This window comes from Cervus canadensis, chromosome 30 (assembly GCF_019320065.1).
Source record: "Cervus canadensis isolate Bull #8, Minnesota chromosome 30, ASM1932006v1, whole genome shotgun sequence".
In the NCBI taxonomy this organism is placed as follows: domain Eukaryota; kingdom Metazoa; phylum Chordata; class Mammalia; order Artiodactyla; family Cervidae; genus Cervus; species Cervus canadensis.
The window spans coordinates 42,526,786-42,537,745 of NC_057415.1; the positions used below are offsets into that span (position 1 = coordinate 42,526,786).

The following is a 10,960-nucleotide window of genomic DNA, read 5'->3' on the forward strand; positions in this document are numbered from 1 at the left end:
CCCATAGCAAATGGCTAATGACTGTCCGGTCGAGAGAAAAGGTTGTCACCTAATCTTTTGACCGGGCAAACGGAGAGAGAGAGAGACTCTTAAGGAGGGAGGGGTGTCCCCCAAGTACCTCCCCAGAGGGCCTTTGGGCCGGAGGGTTCCCTGGGAATGCAGAAAGGACAATAGTCTATGTGCCCTAGAGTACCATCCGAGCTTCCCTGGGCTACTGGGTCAGGTGAGAATTCGTGGTGGATGGAGGGAGGTCGAATGGCAAAAGGCCTCTGTCCTGGAGTTGGTCAGTCTCGCAAAAAAGAGAGTGTAGAGAAAAAAGGAAGAGAGAGAGAGAGGCCGATATTCCTTGGGGTTCGTGGAAAACCAATAAAGCCCTTACCCAGGGCTTGTACCGCCCACGAAGGCACGGGGCATCCTCCCGAGGAGGTATTGAAAGCCCAGGCGGGGAAAGCGGGCTTGGCAGGTTTCCACGCTCCGAAGAGCTGGCCGTGGAGAACGAGACTGAGAAGGAACCTCAACCTCCCAGGTTTCAGCACCAAAAAATGTAGGGTAAGGGAGTTAGAGCAGGCGAGGTTCGGAGAAAGAAGGAGACCGGCACTTTACAGGAACAGATCACCTTTAATGAGCTGAGAAGGGGCAGCAGTCAGATGAGTGGGCTGCTGCGTCAAGTCAAGAAGAGAGTAGGTATATACAGAAAGCATATATATGCGGAGATACAGCGTTTTGAGGGGGTCTATTTTTCCTCAAGATTATTTTTGATTAGTTAGCTTTCAACAACTGGGGAAAGGAATTCCTGAGACCTGCCGGAGACTGGGATTGGTTGGGAGCTGAACGTAATCAATCTTAATGTCCATTCCTTTCTTTAGGGGAGAAAATTCTTGAAAGTTGAGTGCCGAAGAATTGATGCTTTTGAACTGTGGTGTTGGAGAAGACTCTTCAGAGTCCCTTGGACTGCAAGGAGATCCAACCAGTCCATCCTAAAGGAGATCAGTCCTGGGTGTTCATTGGAAGGACTGATGCTGAAGCTGAAACTCCAATACTTTGGCCACCTGATGTGAAGAGCTGGCTCATTGGAAAAGACCCTGATGATGGGAAAGATTGAGGGCAGGAGGAGAAGGGGACGACAGAGGACGAGATGACCGACTCAGTGGACATGAGTTTGAGCAAGCTCTGGGAGTAGGTGATGGACAGGGAGGCCTGGCGTGCTGCGGTCCATGAGGACACAGAGTCAGACATGACTGAGCCATTGAACTGAACTGAACTGATAGAATGGTGGGGAGGACCTGGAGGGGAGTTTTAACTCCAGGCTATTTTAGGCCCGGTAGCTTTTCTTCAGGGACACTGCTTCGCGCCCTGAGCCTGCCCGCCGGCGGGAAGGAGGCGCTCCGCCCGGGCTTCCAGGCGTGCCCCGCCCGCCCTCCCGGGGAGAGGAAAGGAGGGAGGAGGGGCGAGGGGAGGGGCGAGGGGAGGAGGAGGGCGGGGCGAGGGGAGGGGCGAGGGGAGGAGGAGGGCGGGGCGAGGGGAGGGGCGAGGGGAGGAGGGGAGGGAGGGGAGGAGGGGAGGAGGAGGGCGGGGCGAGGGGAGGGGCGAGGGGAGGAGGGGAGGAGGGGAGGAGGGGAGGAGGCGGGGAGCGAGGAGGGAGAGGGGAGTGGAGGGAGGAAGGGGAGAGGGAGGAGGGGCGGGGAGGGGGGACGGAGGGGGAGGCGTAGGGAGGAGGGGAGGAGGGGAGGAGGGGAGGAGGAGGGCGGGGAGGAGGGGCGCCCGCGTGCGTCCTGGTGCAGGCCCCGGCTCACCCCTGCCCACTCTCGCCCAGGTCCCGCGCTCAGTTCCCGGCCATGGTGCAGGCCTGGTACATGGACAATGCGGCCGACGACCCGCGGCGGCCGCACCGCGCCGAGCCCGCGCGCCCTGTTGGCCTGGAGCAGCTGCGCCGGCTCGGGGTCCTTTACTGGAAGGTACGCGGGGCCCGCGCGGCGGCACAGGCGCCCCTCCGGCTCCCCGCGCGCCCCGCCTTCCGGCCAGCGGGGCTGCGGAGCCCGGGGGCCCGGGCTCAGTGCGCACGTTCGGCGCGGGCCTGGCCGGCCTCCGGGCCTCTACCGCGGGGCGCGCCGCGCGCTCGGTGCCGGGGATCCGGGTCGGGCGGGGGGCGGGGGGGAGGGCGGAGGGGTCGGAGTGAGAGAGGGGCCCGGGGTCCGCGGGTCCCCGCCGCCTCAGTGGGGAGGCCCGGACCCGGTAGGCGCGGGCCTGTCCTCAACGGCCCGGGCGGGGCGGCCGGAGGGCGGTTGGGGGCCCCTGAAGGGTCCCCTGTGCGTCTCCCTGGGGTTGGGGGGGGTGCGGCTCCATGGGAGGCGCCGTCTGTTCAGACTCCTGACCTTTGGTCTCGCTGTCCACGGGACAGTTTTGGAGCCGGAGTGGACACTGGCCAAGGTCTGAAAGTGTCCGGGGATAAAGTAAGACTGTGTTTTCAGTTCCTCTGCCAGATCGAGTAGGGCTCCTCCTACCTCCCAGTTCTCCTGTGGATGGGAAGACCCAGGACTGTTAGAATTAAACTTGTATGGTTGCTCAGTCGTGTCTGACTCTTTGCGACCCCATGAACTGCAGCACGCCAGGCCTCCCTGTCCATCACCAACTCCCGGAGTTTACCCATCGAGTCAATGATGCCATCCAACCGTCTCATCCTCTGTTGTCCCCTTCTCCCGCCTTCAATCTTTCCCAGCATCAGGGTCTTTTCCAGGGAGTCGCCTGTAGACTTGTTTGAAAGTGAAAGTGAAGTCGCTCAGTCATGTCCCACTCTTTGCGACCCCCGTGGACTGCAGCCTACCAGGCTTCTCCGTCCATGGGATTTTCCTGGCAAGGGTACTGGAGTGGGTTGCTATTTCCTTCTCCAGGGGATCTTCCCGACCCAGGAATCGAACCTGAGTTTCCCACACTGCAGGCAGACGCTTTACCCTCTGAGCCCCCAGGGAGGCCCCAAGTAGACTTATTTACTGTGTGCTCCCAGTGCCCTGGGCCTGTTTGTCCTTTATAATGACTTCATCTTGAGCAGGACAGTAGCTGGGCATGTCTGCCTGTTGTGTATCAGTGACGCCGTAGGGTGTGGGAAGCTCTCACGGGCGATGTGAAGGTACACGGTGTGGGCCACACATGTGCTGTGTGGGTCTGCTCATGTGGGGAGTGGTCATGTAGACATTCACATCTCCGGCTTCCTTGGTGGCTCAGAGGCAGAGGCCGCCTGCTGACACAGGAGACGCAGGGTGGCTGGGAAGCTCTCACGTGTCTGGGGCAAGGATGCCACGCCTGTCGAGCCGGTGCTCTGCAGTCGGGGCGCTGCAACTCCGGAGCCCGTGTCCCGGCCCGCTGCAGCTCCACGAAGCCTGCACACAGCAGTGAAGACCGGGCACAGCCAGAAACGCATAAATAAAATTTTAAGGAAAGAAAGAAAAGGCCGCTGGGGCCAGCCGGTAGAAAGCCTCTTGTCTGCCTGAGGAACCTGGGTTTTATTTGTGGGCTCAGAGGGCTTCAGGTGTTTTGGCTCGGGGAAACGCAGTCAGCATAGAGGTGCCGTAGAGACAAAGGTCAGGCAGGCTTGCAGAGGGGGCAGCGCACGGCGTGGCGGGGAGGTGCCCGTTACAGGCGTCAGGCCGTCGGAGCTTCCCCGGACTCCTGGTGCTGGGACTGGAAGCGTGACGTTTCAACGGAATCTCCCTGGAAGGGCTGTTGGAGAGAAGGGAGGCGGGGATTCCACACAACTGCGCTGTTTTTAGCCTTTAGGGAAAGTGGGGAAAGCATGACAAGAAGTTGGGAAAGGAGGGGAAGAAAGGTGAGTTCAGGATTGACAAAGGACCAAATGATGTTAATACAGTAGATGTGGAATATGATTATTCCGGAGATCCAGAATGTGGACACAGGACTAGGTAATGAATTCGGAGTATAATCATACTGGAGATCCAGAAAGAGACTGTGTGGGTGTTTCTGTGTGTTCACGTGACCTCCTGTTTGTTGCTTGTTTAAACTCTCTTAGCTGGATGCAGACAAATACGAGAACGATCCAGAATTAGAGAAGATCCGAAAAGAGAGAAACTACTCCTGGATGGACATCATCACCATATGCAAAGACCAACTACCGAACTACGAGGAAAAGGTGAGGGAACTCTGAATTATTTGAAAAGGGGAATTATTAATTATTGACTATTAATAAATGCAGGAGAAGGCAATGGCAACCCACTCCAGTACTCTTGCCTGGAAATTCCATGGATGGAGGCGCCTGGTAGGCTATAGTCCACGGGGTTGCAAAGAGTCGGACATGACTGAGCTACTTCACTTCCTTTCTTTCTATAGTTCCTTTTGGGGAAGGAAATGGCAACCCACTCCAGTGTTCTTGCCTGGAGAATCCCATGGACGGAGGGGCCTGGTAGGCTGCAGTCTGTGGGGTGGCAAACAGTCAGACATGACTAAGCAACTAACACACACACACACACACACATTAATAAATGCAAGCCTTTCCTTATTTTTAAATGTCTTTCATTTTGGTTTATATGAGAGGAATGCTGGCCTTAGAATAAGCTGAAAAGTATTCCATCCTCTTCAGTTTTTTGGAAGAGTATGTCTAGAATGCTTTTACTTTTTTCTTAAGTGTTTGGCAGATTAACCAATGAAGCCATGTGGTGTTTTTGTTTGTTTAGTCCTTAAGTCCGGTGTCCGACTCTTGTGACTCCATGGACTGTAGCCCACCAGGCTCCTCTGTCCATGCGACTTCCCAGACAAGAACACTGCAGTGGATTCCCATTTCCTTCTCCAGGGGATCTTCCCGACCCAGGGATCAAAGCCTTGTCTCCGTGTCTAAAGGTCACGTTTTGTTCTTTGCGTGCTTGGTAATTATTGACTGGATGCCAGACAGTGTGATTTATTCTCTTGGATGCCGGGTACTGTTGTACCAGTAGAAATGTTCTTCAGTTTTCTTCTGGAATGCATGCAAGCTTATTGGAAACAATTGGATGCTTGAGTGGTGTTGGGTGTCAACACCCAAAGAGAGTCGGACGTCAGGCCGACTCTCCTGCGATCCCACGGGCTGTAGCCCCCAGGCTGCTCTGGTACACCACACAAAGGCCCTGGGATACTGAGGTTTTTCCGGTCTGACTGGTGGGACAGGCTCTGTTCCCAGGCCGGCTAGGGCCAGGGGCTGTTCCTTCCGACCCTGAGGGTCCGAGTGGCTCTTTTCCAGCTGCAGCTCCTTTCCCTACACATGAGCGTGCACAGACGGGGCGAGGAGCCCTCGAGGGAGGGCCTCTGCAGGCCCCTGGGATTTCCCCGTGGAGGTCTCTCCCCTAGGGCACTGCACGCCAGCTCCCTCCATCTCCCCAGATTCTCAATCCTGGTCTTCAGCTCAGGGTGCTCCGCCTGGGTACCCCCTCCCAGCGCCACAGCCCGAGAGCTCGCAAGCCGGAGCCGGTGTGGGGCTCACCTCACTGGCTTTCTGCCTCCCCGGCCACTTTCTTCCCTCTCCTGGTGTCTGGTGTTTTGCAAACTATCAGTTTGTATATGGTCTTTGCTTTGATTATTGGAGGTGGGAGGGGAGATCCGGTTTCTGTTACCCCATCTTATATGGAAGTGGAGTCAGTGTGTTTTTTTTAAATTCTTGGTTTTGTGTTGGTCCCCAGGTGTCTGTTACTAGAGAAACTCACTAATCTTTGGCCAAGTGAGAAAACAGACGTGCAGAGTTTGTAATGAGGCTGAATGTGTTCAAGTTCAAGGACAGCCTTGTTTTTGCAATTGCTGTCTTTGCTTTTTGGGGAACAAGGTGACTCCTTTAGAAACGGCCGTGACGACAGCAGTAGTTTCCGAAGTTTCCTGTCGTGATGAGCTTTGGCAGCTGTGTTGCTCCCAAGACTTGCTGTTTCCATCATGCTGAGCTGCGAACTGTGGGGCTGCGGCCTTAAGCCACTCAGTGTAGCCTCTTTTTCTTACCTGTGGACACCTGGAGGGGGTGAGGGCCTCTTCCCCGGGTCGTGCTGGTAAAGCCAGGCCCAGAACCCAGTCCTCCTGGTCCAGGGTCTTCACCGGCCACCAGGAAGGCTGCCTCCACCCACACTGTTCCTCGCTAGCTTGGCTGTCTTCTGTGTGTTAGCACCTTGCCCTAAGAATGGGAGTGGGGCAGTAACACCCAGATTGCTGAAACACAGATGTGTTCTGTGGGGTTTATCTCTTTACTCTGTTCTGTCCCAAAGGATTCTTGCCGCTTGGAGTACAGACGTTATAACACCTTTTTTACAAAAGGATGAAATTTCTCACTGAGTGCCTGCGAGTCCTGCCATCCTCTTAGACTGAAATTACATGTTCTTACCTGGAATTTCAGACTTCCTGTCTTCTCACCAGCGCCCTTCCTTCCACAGAAGGGGCTTGACGGTTGTAAATCCTGGCTGTTAGATTATTCTTATCATTACCACCTTCTAGAACGGCCTCTCTCCTGAAATAAAACACCATCCCTAATACCAGCTTATCTCTTGTTCTTGTAGAGCACTCTTCTGTACTGTCTGGTGGTCTCACGGCTGTCTTAGGTTAACGCGTTTTGGGCAGGAATCCTGCGGGAGGGGTGCTGGGCTTGCTCGGGGCGCCCCACCCGGAGGCCTGTGCCCGGGGTGGGTGGGGGCCCCAGTGCCCCTGATGCACAGCTTGGCTAAACTGGTGCCCATCCGGCTCCGTGTTGTGACCGGCCGACTCTCCCCGCTCTGGGGAAGACGTCCATGGAGAGTTACTTTCTGCCTGTGAATATTCTGCTCGGCGTCAAGCTCGGACTTGGTGTTGGTGAATCTTGCTGACTCTGCCCTGAGTCCGTCACCGTGTCCCTCCAGCCCTCATCTTCCTGTACTGACTTGGCCTGGTTCTCTCCTGTCGACGCCCCTCAGTACCGGCGTGCGGATCCTTGGTTTCCTCGTGGGCCCGTGTCCATGCCCGCCGCGATCCACCTTGACGTTCAGATTGGTCCAGACTTGGCGGGGAGGGGGGTGTGGGGCGGGCCCTCTCCGCGGTCCTGCCGCGTCCCCGCCGTGTTCCCAGCCCCTCCGTGCTTCCAGGCTCAGGGTGTTCACGCCCCTCGGGGCTCCCTCGGCCCATCCTCGGGTCTCTCTCCTCCCACACACACCACGGTTCCCGGTGGCGGCTGCGTCCACACCGTTAGGATCAGCAGGCCTGTCCGTGGAGTTCCAGGCGAGTCGCGGTCCTATCTCACTGAGGATATAGTCAGAGTACTGTGTTCAAAAGCACTTAAGCGAGTTTTCTCTTCCTCCTGTGGTTGTGAGCATGTGGCTTGATTCCAGATTTAAGGTCCCCCCCTCTCCCCATCCCCAAGCTTGTTTGGTTTTTATTTATGACTCTGTAAGAAGTAAAGGGAAAGAAGTGAAGGTGAGTGCACAGTCGTGTCCGACTCTCTGTGATCCCACGGACTGTAGCCCACCAGGCTCCTCTGTGCTTGGAGTTCCCCAGGCAGGAGTCCTGGAGTGGGCTGCCATAGCCGGGCTCTAAAATGAAGACCACCAGAAGGCCCCTGGCTCCCCGTGGCTGCCCGCCCCGCCCCGCGCCCTGCTGTTGAGCCCGCCTCTGTGTTGAGTCTGCCACCGCGCTCTGCCCCGGCCTTCCGGGCGTCTCTAGTGTCCCTCAGCGACAAACATCACAGCAGGGAGCGGCGCCGGCATGTCTTTCCGTGCTGCTGGAGGTGCATCTTCAGGGCAGATTCCTAGACGGGCGGCGGGTCAGTGCGTATCCAGCTGTGCCCACCCCTCCAGGGGCTGTGTGCCCAGCAGGGCGGGGACCTGTCCCCACGGCCTCGCCCGCCTGAGAGGCTGCTGTTCTCACTGGAAGTGGGGATTTTCCAAACATCTGTGGATTGTCCAGAAGGGTGGAAGCATTACGTGAGAAGAGCTTTGGAACCCCCCCGGGGCAGGAGGCGAGAGGTGGGGAGTCGTCAGAAGACCAGTCAGAGGTGACGGTTGCATGGGTGTTTACTGGAGAATGCTTCCAACGTTTGTGCACATTCGAGCATTTTTATCATGAAACGTCAGAGGATAGAGCCCCGAAAGACACAGGCCAGGCTGGGGTGAGCGGGAGGCTTTACTGAGCGCCTTCCGCAGATGTACACGCTCTCCTGCCCTTCTGGGGTGACCACGTGCCTTCGCGTCTCATGGGAGCAGGCCGGGTGGTCTGCGCTGGGGCAGGGGTGGTTCCGGCCACCTCACCCCAGGGGGCCCCCAACTCACAGAGCTCCCCCCACCCCAGATCAAGATGTTCTTTGAGGAACACTTACACCTGGACGAGGAGATCCGCTACATCTTGGACGGCAGCGGGTACTTTGACGTGCGGGACCAGGAGGACCAGTGGATCCGGATCTCCATGGAGAAGGGGGACATGATCACCCTGCCCGCCGGCATCTACCACCGCTTCACGCTGGATGAGAAGGTGGGCTCGCGGCTGCTCTGCTGGAGTCTGCTCTGCGCGCCTGTTGGAGGCTCAGCCCCGGCAGCGCTAGGCGAGGATGCTGCCTCAGCGAGCGGCCAGGGGTTCTCGGGGGCCGGGGTCTGCAGGGGCACACGGGAGACTGCACCCCCTGGGCACGTGCCCAGGCCAACGGGAGGCGCCCCTCCAGGGATCCCTGCTCCTTCATCATTCGAGAGCATGTCCGTTAGGCCTTAGCCATTGGGCGCTGGAGCCGTGGACACGGCCACAGAAGCAGAAGGGTGGTCTGGAGCTCCCTCCGTGGGCTTGGGACTGACCTGAGACTCAGGGGTGGTTCTGGAATAGAGAACGGGTGTGCTCGGCTTAAAGCTCAGGACTTGGAGAGGACGTGTGAGGGAAGGTCGCCCCACTCCTGGCCCCAGCGTCTCTCCCTGAAGGCGGCCGCGATCAGGTCCTCAAAAGTCTTCTTGGAGAGACGGCTCGCTTGGCAGGCGAGCATGTCATGCACAGGAGGCGGCGGGCTTCGGCCGGGGCGGTGGCGTCCCCCTTTGCTGCTCGCTGGGCTTTGGGACGGTTTCCTGTCGGCACATAGAAAGCCTCTGCCTGTACGCAGCCGCCTGCCGGCCACTCTGGGACACACTCCAGTTTCCTGCGTAGAGTGGAGGCCCCTGGAGATGGGTCCGCCAGCTGTCTCCAGTTCTCGGCTGTCGTAAACGGCGCCGGGACAATGCTGAGAGTTCCCCTGTAGGATACACCCCCGGAAGTGCACCCTGGCTGGACAGGGGCACAGGTTTCTAACCGTGCGGCGGGAGGGGCCCGCGTGCAAGGCGGTGTGTTTATTGAGAGCGCGGGCCCGACGCTGCCCCGCGGCTGCCTGAGCCCGGGCCCTCCTGCCTTTCAGAGGAACATGTGTGAGAACGGGGGTGAGCAGCATGGAGCGTGACCTCATGGCTGTGTAACCAGCACCCCGTGTCTGTGTGTTTCCCTAGAACTACGTGAAGGCCATGCGGCTGTTCGTGGGAGACCCCGTGTGGACGCCGTACAACCGGCCGTCGGACCACCTCGAGGCCCGGACACAGTACCTGGAGTTCCTGGCGCGGACGGCCTAGCGGCCCCTCATGACGCAACACAGAGTCTGTCCCTTTCTCCTGCTTCAGAATGCATTTTAATGGATGGAGCTATGGAGCTGGTTGCATGTGCAACCAGCTGGAAATCTGGGCACGTGATTCACTTCTCTGATTTGGGGTCAGGGGTCAGTGGCCCCCCACCAGCTCCAGCCTTCAGCTCTGACCAGTGAGTTTCATCTCCCCAAATACAGCCACTTACTGCCTGATTCTCGGGCTTTAAGCAGGTGCCAGGCGAGGCCACACCTGCCCTGTGCAGACGTGTGACAGTGGGTGACAGGATGGGTGGGAGATCACCCACTTTTCTCCCAAAACACAGGGGTGCTGGGGGGCAGCTGGCATGTTGGGGGGCATGCACTCGCTTAAGCCACTTTCTTGTTCAAAATAAAGTAGCTGCCTTAACACTCTGCTGGTGGCTTGGAGTTGCCTTATATTCTGGTACCTGTGGTTCCTTCAAGTCGCCCCATTTGCCTTTGTCGTCTGATGAGTGTGCATGTGCGTAGTTAATGTCTGTGTTTCCTGGGTCGGCACTGTTCCACGTGCAATTTCTAGGTTTAACTCACTACAGTAAATGTCTTCTACAATCAAGCCTTTGAATTTTAACAAGAATCGGTACATCGTTTGTATTTTTAATCAACAATTTTAAGATATAATTGTATCTCATTTGTTATAATCATAGAAAACCCCTGAATTAGCCTCAGATTTGAAGGGCAGTTTGCTTTGGGTATTCTTTTAAACTGGATTAAAACTCTTCATGTTGAAATGGACATGTCATCACTTCCACATTGGTCTTGACGTGTGTCCAGGCACAGAGGGAACCCAGGCCTCGCCGTGTGGGTGAACACTGGACTTAGGGGGGCAACACCACCAACCCCCAGGGTTGGGCGCTGCCCCTCCTCGCGGAGACGGGGCTCAGGGGAGGGAACCTCGGAGCAGGGGTGGCTTCTCCTGCAGGCGTCGTCAGTCCGAGAGAGGGTGGTGGTTTATGGACTTGCATTCGTCAGGGGCTCCCAGGAGCACATGCCTGGGAGCTGAGCTGTCCGTGTGGACCTAGGAACACTGCTTGTTGAGTGTCTCAATATGTTACTTGACAGACATACCTCCCTTTAAAGGTGTGCAGCACTTGGGGGGTGGCTTGTGGCTCGCGAACCTAGACAGCGTATTAAAGCCAGAGAAATCACTTTGCCTGCAAAGGTCTGTCTAGTCAAAGCTGTGGCTTTTCCAGCAGTCATGTATGGATGTGAGAGTTGGACCATAAAGAAAGCTGAGTGCTAAAGAATAGATGCTTTTGAACTGTGGTGTTGGAGAAGACTCCTGAGAGCCCTTGGACTGCAAGGGCATCAAACTAGTCAGTCCTAAAGGAAATCAGTCCTGAATATTCGTTGGAAGGA

At 57.1% G+C, this 10,960-nt stretch overlaps 1 protein-coding gene across 1 annotated transcript; it reads left to right on the forward strand.

Annotated features, from left to right (window-relative positions):
• Positions 1-1,731: 1,731 nt before the first annotated feature.
• On the forward strand, positions 1,732-9,978 carry ADI1 (acireductone dioxygenase 1). Its single transcript, XM_043453633.1, has 4 exons — positions 1,732-1,955; positions 4,022-4,141; positions 8,269-8,448; positions 9,435-9,978. Exons 1-4 carry the CDS (start codon positions 1,836-1,838, stop codon positions 9,552-9,554), a joined length of 540 nt encoding a protein of 179 aa, XP_043309568.1. The 5' UTR covers positions 1,732-1,835; the 3' UTR covers positions 9,555-9,978.
• The last annotated feature ends 982 nt before the right edge of the window (positions 9,979-10,960 follow it).

Coding starts and splice junctions, on each gene's coding strand:
- ADI1 (XM_043453633.1), top strand. CDS start 1,836: ATGGTGCAGGCCTGGTACATGGACAATGCGGCCGACGACCCGCGGCGG. Junction 1,956..4,021: donor TCGGGGTCCTTTACTGGAAG/GTACGCGGGGCC, acceptor AAACTCTCTTAG/CTGGATGCAGACAAATACGA. Junction 8,449..9,434: donor GCTTCACGCTGGATGAGAAG/GTGGGCTCGCGG, acceptor GTGTTTCCCTAG/AACTACGTGAAGGCCATGCG.